Here is an 18113-nt window from a genome sequence, read left to right as displayed (position 1 = left end):
CATCTGTCTCCTGTATGCCAGGATTATAATTGTGTACTATCAGACCCAGCTTATGGAGCTTTATTGTACTAAAAAAGAAAGAAAGAAAGAAAGAAAGAAAGAAAGAAAGAAAGAAAGAAAGAAAGAAAACAAACAGACTCACAAACCTTTATGTGTGTTTGATATTTTGAAAAAGCAAAGACTTGGAAATCTTGTCCTTTTATTTGTGTGGGGTGTGGGTATCTAAAGGCCAGAGGGCAACTTGCAGGAACTGGCTCTCTCCTTCTACCCTGTGGGTTCCAAGGATTGAGCTCAGGTCTTCAGGCCAGGTGGCAAGTGCCTTTACCCACTGAGTCATTTTGTGGGTACATGAGAAACTTTTAAGTTATTCTTGAGGCTAAAGAGATAACTCAGGGGGTAAGAGCACTCACTGGCCATTCTTACAGAGGACCAAGGTTCAATTCCCAACAACAATACAGTGACTCACAATTGTCTGTAACTCCAGCTCCAGGAGATCCAACACCTTCGTCAGGCCTCTGTGGGCACTGTACACATGTGGTGCATATACATACATTCAGGCAAAATGCCCATACACATAAAAGGAAGTACATTTTTTGTTTGCTTGAGAAAATGTCTATATAGCCCTGGCTGACCTGGAACTCAGTCTGGCCTTTAATTCACAGAAACCTGCCTGTCTCTGCCCCCTGACTGCTGGGATTAAGGTGTGTGCTACTATGCCCAGGTAGAATAAATCTTAGGGAAAAAGTTCCTGTATATCATGAGGACAGTTTTTCTGTTGTGAATCTAGTTCTTAAAGCATCACTAAGGGACCATGTGGATAACCCACGTTCTCTTATATTTTTAGTTGTCATCCTAGCCTTTAGTGGTTGAGCTATCTTTCCAGCCTCCATGTTCTCTATATTCATATGGAAGTCTTCTCACAAGCCAACGAGAGCCTTTTGTTTTTAACCCAAGCAGGAGTTTTGCAGATTATTTTATTTAGGAGATTTTTTTTTAACTTCAACTTAACAGGACTGTGAACTGTTTCAATAAACTGCTACTTTTAAGTGATATAAGAACACTGATGTGTGTGTGTGTGTGTGTGTGTGTACACGTGTGCATGTGTATCAGATCCTGAGGCTTGTGTGGTAAGCATGCTCCTTAACTCTGAACTATAGCTCCATCCCCTAGAACATATTTTTAAAATTTTTCATTTGTGCCTATGTGTGTGCTTATTTGTTTGTGTACACAGGTGTCCAGAGAGGCCAGAATAGGGTATCAAGAAACTAGAGTTACAGGCAGGTCTGAGTCACCCATTCTGATGTTAAGAACTGAACCTTGGTTTTGTATAAGAGCAGTAAGTGCTCTTAATCTCTGAGCCATCTCTCCAGCCTCACAAGTCCCACTTTGGAATGATAGGAACACCCTAGTGTTCTAACATGTCTAACACTTCTCCAACATGTCTAAAATTATTGACAGCATGAGCTAGGGCCAGTGTCTCAACTTCACTACAGCTGAGATATTTCAAGAACTCTTAGGGGTTAATGTTCACTTCAGTAATGTTCCTAGTTGTTGGATTCTAGTATTTGTTCTTGGTTTATCAATACTATGGTTTATCAATACTATGAACTATCTCTGGGGCAAATCCTTTGGAGGAACTTTATATGCCTAAGTAACTCTGTTTATAAGCCTGTGAGGCTGTCTAGTGCCACCTCTGGGCGTCTTGCTGCTGCTGGGCCCCTCTCAGTGCTGCTGGGCCCCTCTCAGTGCTGCTGGGCCCCTCTCAGTGCTGCTGGGTCCCTCTCAGTGCTGCTGGGTCCCTCTCAGTGCTGCTGGGTCCCTCTCAGCCACCGCTAAGGATGTGCTGATGTTGCTTCTTGTTGGTTGCAGCTATAGGAAATGCCTTTGCAGTCCTGAGCAATCCCGACAAGAGACTCCGCTATGATGAATATGGAGACGAGCAGGTGACCTTCACTGTACCTCGAACCAGATCTTATCATTACTACAGAGATTTTGAAGCTGACATCTCTCCAGAAGAATTATTTAATGTGTTCTTTGGAGGACACTTCCCTTCAGGTTGGTTTTTGTTTTCGTTTTTTAAGGCTTTGCCTACATGTACATCTGTGCACCTTATACATGGCTGGTGACAGAGGAGGTCACAGGAGGGTCCTGGAACTGAATTTATATCTCTGAGTGGCTGTGGGTGCTGGGTCCTCTGGGAAACCAGCCAGTGCTCTTGGCTACTGAGCCACCTCTCCAGCCTGGGGTTAGTATCTTAAAATGAAGGTTCTTTATACCATTCAGTTATGGATCTCAGCAGACTCTAGTTTGAAGATCTAAATAGAAGGACATCAGTGCTGGAGAAACAGCAAGAATGTGGAGTGGGCTGCAGGGAGGTGGAGGAAGTCTCTAGCCCCTCGCTGTGCATAGCATCGGCCATATCATAGTCACTCGCCTGAAAAATGGCACTGGTATTTCAGGGTTGCTTTGAAATATATATATATATCTTATATTTACATCACATGTATATTATTACAGCACCATACATTGAAGCTAGAGCTCACAAATTCTAGGAAAGAGTTTAAATAGCCACTCTGGCTGGTTTGGGCCCCTTATGTAGCCCAAGACAGTCTAGAATTTGCTGTCATGGCCCCCACATGGTAGAATGAGAGAAACAATTCCTGAAAGTTGTCCTTTGATCTCCATGCATGTGCTTTGCATGCATGTACACACACAGGTGCACACATGCATGTGCACACTGACACACATACTAATGTGTATGTATTAAATGAATAAATGAAATCATTTAAAAAGTTCTTTGGGGGCTAGGGAGATGGCTCAGTGGTTAGAAAGCACTGGCTATACTTGCAGAGAACCAAGGTGTAATTCCCAGCACCCACATAGTTCACAGCCATCTGTACCTCCAGTTCTAGGAGACCTCATGCCCTCTTCTGGTTTCTGTGGGCACTGCATGCACACGGTGCACAGACATACATGCAGACAAAACACCCATACACATAAAATTAATTAATTTTTAAATGTCACAATGGATCACTGGGCATATAACTGTATAATTCCATTACTTGATTGGGGGGGGGGGAGCAAGAGCATCAGGATTCAAGGTCATCCTTCAATACATAGCAAGTTCGAGACCAGGTGGACTTCCTGAGCTGGGAGCTGGGGCTTGGTGGTTAAGAGAGCCCAGCTGTTTTTCCCAAGGACACAGGCTGGAGTCCCAGTGCTCACACAGTGACTCACAAACATCTGTGGCTTTACTTTCAAGGGATTGATCTTTGCAGGAATGCCTGTGGTGGACATCTATACATGCAGATCAAATACTCAAACACTGGAGAGATGGCTCAGCCGTTAAGAGAACTGGCTGTCTTCCAGAGGTCCTGAGTTCAATTCCCAGCAACCACACAACCATCTGTAATGGGACCTGATGCCCTTTTCTGACGTGCAGATAGAGCACTCATATACATAAAATAAATAAATCTTTTTTTAAAAAAAACCTACTTAAACACATAAATAAATCTTTGTTGTTTTTTTGAGACAAAGCCTTTCTATGTAGGCTTGGTTGTCCTGAAACTCAAACTCAGTCTGGCCTCAAACTCACAGAGATCTGCCTGTCTTCCTGCCTCTGCCTGTATCTGCCTTGAGTGTTGGGATGAAAAGTGTACAAAAACCATACCCAGCAACATAAAATAAATAGAAGTTTACGTGAACAAACAAAACTACATAAAAATGACTCGGCATTTAAGAGTGCTTCTTCTTGTAGAGGACCTGTGTTCTATTTCCAGCCCATCACACCATCTTAACTCCATTTCCAGGTGGAGCTGATGCCCTCTTCTGGCCACCATGGGCACTGCATGCATACAGTACATAGACATACATGCAGGCAAATCATCCTGTTTCAGTTCTATTGCTGTAAAGAGACATACGACCAAGGCAACACATATAAAGTATTTAATTAAGGGCTTGCTCACAATTTCAGAGGGTTAGTCTGTCATCATCATAGTGGTGAGAGACAGGCATGGTGTTGGAGCAGTACTGAGAGCTTTACATCCTGATCTACAGGCAGCAGGCAAAGCGGGGGCGGGGGAGAGACTGAGCCTGGTGTGGGCTTTTGAAATTTCAAAGCCCACCCCCACTGATATACTTCCTCCAACAAGGCCACAGATACTTCAGCATGGCCATAACAAGGCCTAATCCTTCTCAAACAGTTCCACTAACTGGGGCCCAACTATTCAAATGGATGAGCCTGTGAGATCCACAAATGCATATACATAAACTCCAGTTTGGGAGGCTGGACCAGAGCACCTGTCCTGGATGCAGGTATTGAATAAACACCTGCATCTTGCAGGATGCTGAGAGATATGTGTGTTTGGGGCAAAAGATAAAGTTAAGAAGTTTAGAGAGAGAAAAAAAAAGCCGGGCAGTGGTGGTGCATGCCTTTAATCCTAGCACTTGGGAGGCAGAGGCAGGCAGATTTCTGAGTTTGAGGCTAGCCTGGTCTACAGAGTGAGTTCCAGGATAGCCAGGGCTACACAGAGAAACCCTGTCTCAAAAAAACCCAATAAATAAATAAATAAATAAATAAATATTTCTTTAAAAATCACAGTGAGCCCCCTTTTTTTTTAAGACAATCAATATGTACAATAATACAAGAACACAGAAAGTATATCATAGAAAACTAGAAGTTGAGAATGAAACTTTCAAGTATATGAAAATAACTTAAATTTTTTGTGTTGCTAGAGATGCAGCTCTGATCCTCCATGCTAGGCATATACTCCATGCTGAGCTACACCTCAGCCTATAAATTGAATTTTATGAGTGGCTATTAAAGATGCCATTTAGTAATACTGGGCACAGAAGCAAACGTAAGTATGTCAGATAGGATTCATGGCCAGAATGCTCTTGGTCTTCTGGCCTTTTGGAGTTTCCTCCCACAGTACTTGCAGTGGACTGTCTGTCTCCGTGAGGTCAGGTGAGTCTTGTGCACCCTGTGCCCGCTGGCTCCCTTGGCTCACATAGTTTTTCTGCTGGGTCAGACAGGCACATGCACTGTCGTTAGCCTTGTTTGGAACAATACTTTGCAGAGGACAGAAAAGGAATTGCCATCTCATGAACATTCTCTCTCCCACTCTCCTCCCTGCCCTGTCTCTCTCTCTAATCATGTCTCTTTTCCAGGGAATATTCACATGTTCTCAAATGTGACAGATGACAGTCACTATTATCGCAGGCGGCACCGCCACGAGAGGACACAGACACATAAGAGAGAGGAAGAGAAATCTCAGGTGTGTGGGGAGTGGCGGTCAGACCCACTGAACTTTTCCTTACTACATAAAATAAGAATCTCTTTAAAGAGCCGGGCGGTGGTGGCGCACTTGGGAGGCAGAGACAGGCGGATTTCTGAGTTCGAGGCCAAGCCTGGTGAATTCCAGGACAGCCAGGACTACACAGAGAAACCCTGTCTCGAAAAACCAAAAAAAAAAAAATCCAGAACTAGCCAGGCTGGTGGCACACACCTTTGATCCCAGCACTTTGGAGGTAGAGGCAGGTGGATGTCTGTGAGTTTGAGGCCAGCCTGGTCTACACAAAGTCTACACAGTGAGGTCTAGGACAGCCAAGGCTACACAAAGAAACCCTGTCTCAAGACAAAACTTAACAAAAACAAAACAAAATTTCAGAACTAAAAGTAGGATACCCAGGGGTGTCTCAGGAAGCTCAAAAGGAAAGAAGTACTGCTGGGATTGAACTAGCTGTCCAGCTTGGCGGCAAGCACCGTGACTTGCTGAGCTATCACAAACAACAAATACTATGCCTCTGGCTGGTTCACAGTATCTGAAAGAATGTGTCCTTTCTCTAAACTGTAGTTAATAAAGGAGGGGGATGAACCTTGACCTACATTGTCAAGGAAGAATGCAATCATTTCTGACAGAGTTAGATGTCATTGATTTTGGACAGCTGTGGCCAAGTAAGAGTTGCTTAGCAGTAGCCACCCCAAGAGCCCAGTCCCTGTCTGGCAGAGTTACCTAGAGGTGTAAGGGACAGTGGGGTCATTGACAGTGCGGGTTGGAAGGACTTCCCTTAGCCTGAAGGTTGTTCAGCCTTCTAAGCTGAACCTAGCCTTCGCGGCAGCCCTTGGCTTTGTGGACATCCTCACTGCGGTGCTAGTCTACATTTCCTCTGGGATGTCTTTACCTTCTCAGGCACTTCTCTGTTCTCTTGCAGACTCCATATTCTGCATTCGTTCAGCTGCTTCCAGTTTTGGTGATTGTGACTATTTCTGTCATTACTCAGCTGCTGGCTGCTAATCCCCCGTATAGTCTGTTCTATAAATCGTAAGTGGAATGTTTCTAATTTTCCCCTAACAACAGTCTGAAAGACAAAAGACTTAAGGTTTTGCTGATTCATGCTGACACTTCATCTGACCTTCCTGTGGAAAATGCTGACCTTATGTTTCAGGGAGTAGCCATCCAGAGTTGCCCTAGTGTTTTCTGTGGAGGTGAGAAATATTAAATTTAGGTACTGGAAAACAACTAACCTAAATGGAAAGGAACAGCCCAGCAGTAACACTGAGGATGCTGGGTAGCAGCCGCCTCTGCCTTAGAAGAGGGACCATTCTGTCACACAGCGACACCCTTTGGTCAAACTGCAAAACAGTCAGAATTGGTTTAGAAGGATCAGTGCCATAATTTGACATTCACAGTTAACCATGGTGGAGTTAGAAAGGACCCCAGTGAAGGCAGGAGTGAGGGCTCATAACCTGTGGCCCAGCACTGAGGAGTCAGGGACAGAGGACTGCTGTGAGCCAGGTGAGTCGGAGCTACAGTGAGAGATAGGAAGGACAGGGAGAGGAAGCAAGGAGAGAAGATGCAGAGGGGAGGAGGGAGGGCAGATTGTGATTCATGGGTCTAGAATGATCCATAGTCACTGGGACCTAGTGATTTCTTAAAATATTTTTTATTCCCAAGGAGGAGCTGGAGAGACAGCTCAAAGGTCAAGAACACTGGCTGCCCTTGCAGAGGCCTGGGATTAATTTCCAGTGCTCAGATGGTGGAGCATAACCACTCATAACTCCAGTTCCAGGGGAATCTGATGCCCTCTGCTGGTGCATCTGAAGACAGCTACAGTGTACTTATTTATAATAGTAAATAAATCTTTAAAAAAAATTGCCATAAGGGATATCTGTTACCCATAAGGACATAGAGATGATGGCAGTCATATTTAGAGGCTAGAGCCAGAAATAAGATTGCAGCTATTACCTCAGCCCTGTGAAGGTTCTGTGCCCCAGTGTGGGGGAATGCCAGGGCCCATAAGCAGGAGAGGGTGGGGTGGCAGGCATGGGAAGTGGGGAGGCAGCTGGGGTTTGTTTTTGTTGTTTTCGTTTGTTTCTTTGTTTTTTAGAGGGGAAACTGGGAAGGGAGAAATTTACATGTAAATAAAGAAAATATCTAATAAAAAAAAAAAGATTGCAGCTATTACAAGCTGATATGAGATACTCTCTGTTTCAGAACCTTGGGCTATACCATTTCTAGAGAAACACAGAACCTGCAGGTGCCTTACTTCGTGGATAAAAACTTTGACAAGGCCTACCGAGGAGCTTCCCTTCGTGACCTGGAGAAGACGATAGAGAAAGACTACATCGATTACATCCAGACCAGTTGTTGGAAGGAGAAACAGCAAAGTAAGTCAGGCCAAACAGGCTTCACGGTGGCCGTGACCCGCTCATGAGGTCTCCCCAGCCTCCTGACCCCTCTGTCCTACTGGTTTGGATCACATGTTCATGTCAACAGAGACAGAGGACAGGCACCCACTCAGATTCTACAGCAAAGAAGGAAAGCTTATGGGCACGTGGCTGGGATGCAAAACTTAAAAACTCAGGCATCTTTGTATGTACCTGTTGGATTCTCCTCTTCCCCTCGGATGGGGATGTGAGAGAACTCACTGCATGGACCAGGCTGGATCTGCCTGCCTCTGCCTCTAGGCTGATGCTCTGTAGTCCTAAATTTCTGTTCCTCCCGAGGACTTAAGATTACAGGTGTATACAAGCTTTCTCATCTTACTGCTTTTTTTTTTCCTTAAAAAAAAAAACAAAAACAAAAAAAACCAGCCCAGCGGTGGTAGTGCATGCCTTTAATGCCAGCACTTGGGAGGCAGAGGCAGGTGGGTTTCTGAGTTCGAGGCCAGCCTGGTCTACAGAGTGAGTTCTAGGATAGCCAGGGCTACATAGAGAAAATCTGTCTTGAAAAGCCAAAGAAGGAGGAGGAGGAGAAGGTATGAAGAGAAAGAGCAAGAAGGAGGAAGAGGAAAGAGCAAAATAGTAATAGTTGCTGTAGCTGCTGGCCTGGGGTCCCTTGTCCCCTTCACTCTTTTCCTTGTGGCTACACTGAAGAAACAAGGCCTGCTAGGTCTGGATTTTTCAGTAGGATGAGTGTGAACATATCCATCTTCTCTTTTCCTCACAGAGATCAGTGGGGTGACAGTGTCTGCTACTTGGCTCCAGTTGTTACTGAGGAGTGCTGGTAGGACTGGTGGTCCTGTCTCAGCCAGTAACTCCATTTTTAAATCCCATTCAATCCCCCCAAAACAGCACCCCCCCATACATGGAATAACTGCATCTTGGCTTTGCAAACTGGGTTTTGGACGATTTTTTTTTAAAGATTTATTTTATTTATTTTATGTGTATGAGTACACTGTAGCTGTACAGATGGCTGTGAGCCATGTGTGTGGCTGCTGGAAATTGAACTCAGGACCTCGCGCTCCGGCATAATTCACTGTAATCCACTGTAGCTGTCTTCAGACACACCAGAAGAGGGCGTCAGATCTCATTACAGATGGTTGTGAGCCACCACGTGGTTGCTGGGATCCTAACTCAGGACCTTTGGAAGAGCAGTCAGTGCTCTTACCCGCTGAGCCATCTTGCCAGCCCAGACGATTTTTTTTTTTCAAAGCAAACTATAACTCATCTTTTAAGCTTTATTTTTGGATGTCCTTAAATGTCTACTGATGCAGTTTGTTCTTTGGTCAAGGGGCTCGTCCCCTTGCTGACCCATCATGTGCTCCTACCCTACCACTGAGTTAAGCTGTCCTTCTGGTGGGCTCCTAAGGCACTCTACTCCTCCCACTAGCGCAGCACTGATCACTAGCTTTAGTGGTTCATGGGTGCGTGTCAGCTCCCTCTGTGGGGCTGCTGGCCCTGGGGAGCAGACTGTGTCTTACTAAGTCTGTGCCCAACATGGGTCGTTAGAAAAGAGTGTCATCCTAGAAAGCAGCGAGCTGAGGACGAGTGTTGCTGGCTCGGCCCTCGCCCTCAGGGACCTTGTCCCAAATAAGGGGCAACTAACCCGGGTGACACTGCTTTTGTCTACCTCATTGGGGTTTTTTGTTTTTGTTTGTTTTTTTGTTTTTAATTGTAAATAAGTACACTGTAGCTGTCTTCAGACACTCCAGAAGAGGGCGGCAGATCTCATTATGAATGGTTGTGAGCCACCATGTGGTTGCTGGGATTTGAACTCAGAACCTTTGGAAGAGCAGTCAGTTGTCTTACACTGAGCCATCTCACCAGCCCCGCCTACCTCATTGTTAAATTAGTTTATTTTGTTTTGGGACAGGGACTCACTATGTAGCTCTGGCTGTCCTGTATCTCACTATGGAGACAAGCTTGTTTAAGTTAGGTTTTCTCTTTTTAAAATTAGGGAAAAGCTGAGCGTGGTGGTAGAGACCCGTAATTCCAGTAAGTGGGAAGCACAAATAGGAAGATTTTGAGTTTAAGGTCCAACTGACCTACATAGTAAGACTCTGTCTTGGGCAAAAAAATCAGGCTGGTGAGATGGGTCAGTGGGTAAAGGCAGTTTACACAAAGCCTCACTTGAGTTGCATCCAGGATCCAGAAGTAGAAAGAACTCACTCCCAAAAGTTATCTGACCACCACATACATGTTATGGGACATGCAAGAGGGTGCACGCGCACACACACAGATAAGGGGAATTTAAAAAATAAAAATAAAGGGGCTGGAGAGATGGCTCAGCGGTTAAGAGCACTGACTGCTCTTCCAGAGGTCCTGAGTTTAAATCCCAGTAACCATATGGTGGCTCATAGCCATCCATAAAGAAGACAGCTACACAGTACCCATATATAACAATAAATAAATCATTAAAAAAATAAAAATAAAAAAGCAAGGTAGTGGTATCAAACGCCGTTAATCCCAGCACTTGAGAGGCAGAGGCAGGTGGATTTCTGAGTTCCAGGCCAGCCTGGTCTATAGGGTGAGTTCCAGGACAGCCAGGGCTACACAGAGAAACCCTGTCTCGAAAAACAAAAGGAAATAAGAAAGAAAGAGAAAGAAATCTGTGTAAAGATCAGACTGGCCTCAACGTCACAAAGACTCACCTGCCTCTGTCTCCAAGTGTTGGCTTAAAATTTTCCAGCACAGGGAAAGAATGTAGGAGCGAGGATCTGTGTGGATGTAAATTAAGGAAAAGGCAAAGTGCTGCATCCTATGCGCCCTTGTGCTGCATGCTGGGGTGTTTGACTTGTCGCTGTCTGCCAGAACTGCATGAAAATCTGTGTTCTGCATGTTTCACACACACAAGCACACATATACCACACACACACGTGCATGCCTGTGTACCATATTCTACTCTGGCACTAGGATGCTGGCTATGCTGAGAGGTTAAAGGTTATATCAAAAGGAGCATCTAAGCTTTGTTTCCATCCTTGCTCAGCACTGTGGCCTTCTTCAGGTACAAGTGAAAATTCGATGAGGGCTAGACCTGGTAGAACAAGCCTGTAATCTTACCCTGTAATCTCTTGGGAAACTAAGGCAGGAAGATCACAAATTCAGGGCCTGCCCCACCACAGAGTGAGTTCTAGGCTAGCCTGGGCAACTTAGTAAGCCCTATCTCAAAATGTTTTTTTTTTAAAAAAACTGAAGGTATAGCTCAGTGGTATAGCTCATACCTAGGATACGTGACGTCCTAAGATCTATCCTCAGTTAAAACACACACGCGCACACACACAGAGTAAACAAATTCATTGAATGAACCTGATGTGTGCAACTCACTAGTTGTGAATGGAGGTTGTCAGCACATAGCCCTGTAAAAATCTATTCCTAGCATTTAAATACAATGGCTCTGTGGAGCCTCCACACCACCCGAGTGCCATTTGAGAGCAGGCAGCATCTGCCCTCTGAATCCAGCAGCAAGTGCAGCCAGGAAGGTTAAATTTAGCACACTCTGAGGTTGTAAAAATAAACCCACTTGAGAACAAAGTTCACTCATGGCAAAATACCAAATGGGAATTTTATCAAGGCTAGCCATTGTCTTTTAAAATCTTTATTATTCCTTTTATTTGCTTTTCCTTAGAAAGCCTAATATGGGTGATCTTCTCTGAGTAATCCTTTTCTATGGCTGAGAATTGTCCTGTTTACTCTTCCATTGATATATCGGCATCTTAGATGAACTGTCAGGGAAAGTGGCCATGGCACTGTACTGGGTGGGATACAAGTAACTGCCTCCTGGCCTGCTCCAGCAGAGTGGAGGCTAGGCCAGGTCTTTGCCTTGAGTGAGCACTTCTTTCCATGACCTTGAGCAGGATAACGGAGTGGGCAGAATCCTAGGCTTTGAAGTGGGGTGGAGGTGGGGGAGAGTATTCATTCCCTCCTGAGAGGTTGTATGATGTGGATATAGCTTAGCACAGGGCCTGGCACCCAGTGAATACCTGATTCCTGGTGAATCCCAAGCTTGAACAGCCGCACACAGCAAACTGAAGTGCAGTGACCCATGGGACCAGGCTCTGGGTGGTTAAAATGGAAGGGGACATTTGGTTAAAGGGAGGAGGTATTTTCTTGGTCCTGCCCCTCCCAAAGACTTTTTTTCTTTTCTTTTACTTATAAGTTATTGAGTGTTGGGACTGGAGAGATGGCTCAGTGGTTAAGAAAACTCGCTGTTCTTCAGAGGACTCTGGTGCAGTTCCCAGCAGCCATGTAGGGCGACTCTAAAGGCCAGCCTGATCTACAGTCTAAGTTCCAGGACAGCCAGGCTTACACAGAGAAACCCTGTCTCGAAAAAACAAAAACAAAAACAAAACTCAGCAGCAGGAGATTGTTGTAGTAAGGAGAACCAGTCTGTTGTAGTACAGTGGTGTGGCTGTGACTCCAAAGGAGCAGAGTGGACCTCACAGAGGCCTCCTCATAACCTTCCTACTGCCAAAGAAGCCCAGTGGGGTGCAGGAGCCAGACCGGAACACTTGAATGCAGCACAGTCCCCAAGGAGCCCTGTCACTTGCAAGGTGATTGTGCCAAGGTAGGCCCTGGCTAGGAGGCCCTGTGGGCACCCGCATCCAGGGTGAATGAGAGAGCACATTGTTCTACAGCCTGAGAGACCCACTGCCTGCCAAGCCACTGCCGGCCAGAGTCCAGGCCCTGCACTCATTGTCCAGGGAGGGCATCATGCTTCTCCACCCTCACGCTGGCCTCCTGCGAGCCATCTGCACTTTGGGCCTGCCTCGGTGTAAATAGAATCATTGTGAGCAGAAATGCCAGGCAGTGTTTTGTATTGATAGAAATGTATTCAGTCGTCCATGCCCATTGTTCCTCCCGGCCGAGCGTTAATTCCTGTGTCCTGGTACTTTGCTGATTAATCAGACAGGTGCATCTTGTTCCACAAAGGAAAATAGAGCCAGTCAGCAAGGTGATGAAGAATGGAAGGCATATTTCAAAATGATTGAAATAGCATTGTCAGAAGCATGGTCCTTTAAAAGCTGCCTGTTGTTGGAGACTTTGGGAAGCCACGAAGTCCAATGCAAGCATGCCATCCTATTAATATGCGGCACATGTGACATGTCTCTGAAGGTGCATTTCCGGAGCTCCCCGCTAAGGAGGAGGGGCTTCCAGAGAATCAAAACTTAGAGCAACCACCATGGAGTTGGGAAACACAGCAGAGATTATATTCCAGTTAAAAATAGGATGGCCTTCTCTATCACGAGGAGAAAATGAAATTTATTTAGTCAAGGAAACAAGGGGCCAGTGGGCTAGGTGACATGACTTTTGGAAGAGCAGTTTGCATTGGTAGCCTCTGCATGTGGCAAGGGGATGGGGAAAGCTGCCAGCCTGGCCTTCTATAGATGTTCACCCACCAGACAGCCTGTACCACGTGTGACTTAGGAGTCTGCATGCTGAGGGAAGAGGGCAGCAGCTGTCTTTGTTCAGATGACAGGAATAAATAGGCGATTGGGCTCCAGTCCCTCTGACTGCCATCTGATCACCACTGGTAGCCAGGCTGTGGCAGTCTCCTCTTTCTGCACATGTGCAAGCTTCCTAAGCCTGTGCCAAATGTTTTGTTGATAAGAACTAAGCCTAGTAGTTTTATAATATAACACAGAGACTGCAGGGCTCTCAGGTCACAGACAGCCTTAACCTTCAGAACCTGGTGCAGTGCCCAATCAGTACCTCTAGGGTAGAGGAATAACACTTGCCTGATGGAATAGAATAAAGTACCAAAATAAGGTCGTTTGAATCTAGAAACACTGAAATGAACCATCACCTGTTGTGTCTTTCAGAGTCGGAGCTGACCAATTTGGCGGGGTTATACAGAGATGAGAGACTGCGGCAGAAAGCAGAGTCACTGAAACTCGAAAACTGTGCAAAGCTTTCCAAGCTCATTGGCCTCCGCAGGGCTGGCTGAGAGGCCGACGACCCTGCTCTGGGTGGGGGGTTCTTACCCGTTACTATTACATTGCAAATCCCATTTTATAATACAAGTTAGGAAATATGAGTACTCTACTATCTGCTAACTTTGTTGGGCAGAGAGCTGCAGCAGATGGAGACTCGTTTCCCTCCGGTCCTTCCCCAGGCCTGGCTCCCAGGGCAGGAATGGTAAAGTTTGGACCCAGCTCCTCTGTGAATGTAGGTCAGGGCATCCCAGAGAGAAGATCCACGTCTCTTCCTTCACCCTGTCTGCAGCAAGAGCCCACTACCTAGGCATGTCTATCTTAGCCAGTGCATTGCAGAGCATTTCAGAGTATTGGTGGTGTCTGCCAAGGGTTATACCTCTCCTACTGTAGAATCACCACATCTCCCGATTTTCAGTTTTCCACCCCCTAAAGACCATATAGAGAAATTGAACTATTTAGCCAATAGTTCAGTTAAGTTATCCAGATCTCTGTCGAGTCAGGAACATAAGCAAAGCTGCCTGAGTTGAGATTTCTTTTTTGAGAGAAGGGCTCATTCTGAACCCAGACTAGCTTGAAACTCACTACCTAGTCCAAGCTGGCCTTGAGTCTGCAGTGATTCTCCTACCTGAGCCTCTCGAGAGAGCTGAGATTTCAGCTGTGAGCCACCATAGCCAGCAAGGCTCCTTTATTGTCTTACTTAGTCTTCTCTTTCAGAACATCTAAGAAGTAAAACCTGGTTGAGCAGGCTGGGTGTAGTGATGTACATCTTTAGTCTTAGCACTCAGGAGGCAGAGGCAGGCCATTCTCTCTGAGTTCAAAGTCATCCTGGATTACATATCAATTCCAGACCAGTCAAAGTTACAACATAATGAGACCTTGCCTCAAAAAAAAAATAACAAAAACAAACAAAAAACCTGTTGAGCTCAGTGAACTGTTGAGCGGCAGGAAGCTGGGCTAAGGGAGAAGGTGAAATCCAAGACTGTCAGCTCTTCACTGTAGATTCCCTGGTCCACTTTGGAACTGGAGAGTCTTCTCTGTGTCCCTCCCTTTAAATCATCATTTACTATTGTATGATGAGCACAAGAATGCACAGGAGAGCTTTTTTTTTTTCACTTATTTCTCCTAACAATTTGTGAAGCCAGTGCATTAGCCATTTTATGAATCAGAACATTGGCCAGAAAGGATGAATAGTTGGCCTGGGTCAAATGACTAGGTGAGGAAGTAGAATGTGTGAGATCATCCTTTTTCTCAGGGCATTCTACCAAGTTGGCAAAGCAGATTCCCCATCCTGCAGGACACCTCCGCCCCAACTCGAATCCTTTCCATGGCCATGCTGAGTCCCCTCAGGGCTGCTTTACTGCTGGGCTTTTAGAAGCAGGACCAGGGCTGACAGTTAGAAGAGCACTGGCTGCTCTTCCCGAGGACTCCGGTTCAATTACCTGCACCGACATGGCAGCGCCCAATGTTCTGTAACTCCAGTTCCAGAGGACCTGACTCTTCTGGCTTCCAGAGGCACTGCGTGCACCTGGTGCATGGACACACATGCAGGCAGAACACCCACATTCTTTTTTTTTTTTGTAAAAAACAGGACACTTGATTCAAATCCCTTAGAGGCAGAAAAAGCAGCCCTTTCTAGAACTAAGTCATTGATTACCTAGGCTGTGGTGGTTGGGCCTTCTGGTGGGGGGCGGAGTCAGATTTGAGTTCCTGAGCTGCCCAGATTATCATGAGACTGAATTTAAAAGAAGAAGCAGATAACTGGTTTATAGTCCACATCTTTTTTTCTTTTCTTTTTCTTTCTAGGTAGGGTCCCAGGCTGGCCTCAAAGTTCGTATACAGTCAAAAACCTTGAACTCCTTTTTTTTTTTTTTTTTTTGGAGAGGGGGCAGTTCTATACAGTTTTTCTTATGTAGCACTGGCTATCCTGGAACTCACACTGTAGACCAGGCTGATGTTGAACTCAGAAATCTGCCTGCCTCTGCTTCCTGAGTGCTGGGCTTAAAGGCGTGTGCCACCGTGCCCAGCCCTGTTTGTTTTTTGAGACAGGGTTTTTCTGTGTAGCCCTGGCTGTCCTAGAACTCACTTTGTAAATCAGGCTGGTCTTGAACTCATAGGTCTTCCTGTCTCTGCCTCTGGAACACTGGTTATCTGGACTCAAAGTGTGTGGCACCACTTTCCTGAGACTTGGGACTTCTAATACTGCCTCTACCTCCTGAAAGCTAGAATCAGTCCTGGTTTATGTGGCTATGGAGAATGAACCCAAGGCTTTGTGCATGCTAGCCTACAGAGCTGCATTCCCAGACTTATCTTCCTAATTTTTTGAGAATCTCTTTAACTTATGAACAGCAGGGAGTTTATTTTGTAAAATGTGCCAGGTATGGTGGCATATAGTTTTAAACCCAGCACTCAGAATGCAGAGGCAGATGGAATACTGTGAGTTCAAGGCCAGCCTGCTCTATATAGAAAGTTCATAGCTAAACCATGTCTCAAAACATACATTGTAAAATGTACTCATGAACCAAACAAACTTAAGGAAAGTTTCTAGACATGAAAGCATTCCTCTCCCAGCCCCAGGCTCTGCTAGAAAATGAACTGTCATGAAACTGGCCTGACAGGCTAACGCCCCTCCCACTAGATGACTCTTACTAGTTCTGTGGCTCTCCTGGCACTGATGAGTTATCTGTGAGGTGATAACCAGAGGCCACACTAACAGCTCCGTTGCACCTATTGTCTGTTCTTACAGCCTGGTGGCACTGTTTTATTTATTACTGTAGACTACAGTACTCTTTCAGTATCTTACAGTACTCTTACAGTATCTCGTTTCCTTGCTTCAGTTGAAAGATAATTTGGCACTATCTAGAATAGTGTTAAACTCTTAATTCCTTGCTTAAAATTCAGACGTGTTGTCTGTGTGTTGGTAAAATAAGCTTTGTTCTCTTGACTACATCTTTTGGGAGAGTTCCTGGCACAGAAAGCTCTTTGTTCTTGCTGTCGGTGTGGCTCACAGCTGGAGACCATGGAATGGAGGACGGGAGTGAGGCTCACACAGAAATAGCTGCCACCATTCACGTGAGGTGCTTTCTCTAGTGAGAGGGAGACAGAAAATCCTTCTCCTTGTGAGGAACAGTAGAGCTTGAAGGAGTTTGTTCATCACTCGAGCCAGGAAAACATCTCCGTTTCATTGATCAGCTCCAGGCCTCCTAGCTTGGAAGAAGTGACCTATGGTAAGAAAATAGCATTGCTATGCATGCTCATGGGAACTGTTAGAAATGACAAGTGCCGAGCCTTGCCGGAGCCCCCGGATCCAGCAGGCTTCTGAGCTGCACGCCATTTCCGTTTCCATCTTCACTCCTCAGAACTGGCGCTGCTGGAGGCACCTTGGGAATCCCAGCAGGTTCCTGTTTCAGCTGGCCCCCACAACCAACCCATTGTCTCTGCATGCACTGCTCCTCACAGGAGCTGGCATTGAATCTATATTCACTTAAGGTGTTAGATTGATGTCCTAATATATTAACTTTGGGAAAGGGCCAAGCTACTATACATCTTAACGTTTGGGCCTGCACTGTTGGTACCTCATGCAGTATCAAGTAACTGTTAAACCCTGAGTACGTTTGCATCACACTGTTTTTTTTTGGAGGTGGAAAAGGGAGAGTGTTCTGTGACCAGAGTCGGGAATGACACATGTGAAATTAGTTGGCAGTGAAAAATCCTGAAAACTCTGGTCACCTGAACCACGGCATCTGGAGTGTGCTTTAACAAAGTGAACATTAAATGATTTTACATACAAAATCCGACTTTATGGCTCCTCTTTCCTCAATCATTGCCTGCCGTCCTCAGAAACTGAACATGCTTGGAGCCATTTTGGATACAATTGTTACTGTGGAATAGTTTGTATTTAGAACAGCACATAATACTAATGGCATGAATTCTAGATTCATTTGTTTTATTTATTTTTTTTTAAAAAAGATTTATTTACTGCCAGGCGGTGGTGGGGCACGCCTTTAATCCCAGCACTTGGGAGGCAGAGGCAAGTGGATTTCTGAGTTCGAGGCCAGCCTGGTCTACAGAGTGAGTTCCAGGACAGCTCAGCCAAGGCTACACAGAGAAACCCTGTCTCAAGAAAAAAAAAAAAAAGATATGTAAGTACACTGTAGCTGTCTTCAGACACACCAGAAGAGGTCATCAGATCTCATTATGGATGGTTGTGAGCCACCATGTGGTTGCTGGGATTTGAACTCAGGATCTTTGGAAGAAAGTCAGTGCTCTTAACCACTTAGCCATCTCTCCAAACCTGATTTGTTTGTTTTGTTTCAATACAAGGTTCTGCCTGCCTCTGCCTCCCAAGTGCTGGAATTAAAGGCTTGCACCACCACCACCTGGCTAAGGATTTTTTTAAAAAAAGATTTATCCCTTTTAATTTTTTAAAAAACATTTATTTATTTATTATATGTAAGTAC

General features: G+C 45.4%; 1 protein-coding gene across 5 annotated transcripts in view; it reads left to right on the top strand.

The window, feature by feature from the left end:
* The window catches only part of Dnajc18 (DnaJ heat shock protein family (Hsp40) member C18), a 34460-nt gene extending 19930 nt beyond the window's left edge, over window positions 1-14530 (top strand). For all 5 annotated transcript variants that reach the window (XM_031365369.1, XM_031365367.1, XM_031365368.1 and 2 more), the window contains 5 exons: window positions 1870-2055; window positions 5170-5276; window positions 6214-6323; window positions 7497-7669; window positions 13543-14530. In XM_031365369.1, coding sequence (XP_031221229.1) covers window positions 1870-2055; window positions 5170-5276; window positions 6214-6323; window positions 7497-7669; window positions 13543-13667 — 701 coding nt within the window. In that variant the 3' untranslated portion in view covers window positions 13668-14530. The remainder of the gene's footprint in view (window positions 1-1869; window positions 2056-5169; window positions 5277-6213; window positions 6324-7496; window positions 7670-13542) is intronic.
* The last annotated feature ends 3583 nt before the right edge of the window (window positions 14531-18113 follow it).

Source organism: Mastomys coucha, unplaced genomic scaffold, assembly GCF_008632895.1.
Source record: "Mastomys coucha isolate ucsf_1 unplaced genomic scaffold, UCSF_Mcou_1 pScaffold13, whole genome shotgun sequence".
In the NCBI taxonomy this organism is placed as follows: domain Eukaryota; kingdom Metazoa; phylum Chordata; class Mammalia; order Rodentia; family Muridae; genus Mastomys; species Mastomys coucha.
The sequence above is the reverse complement of the archived record's forward strand: the minus strand, read 5'-3'. Positions and strand labels throughout refer to the sequence as shown.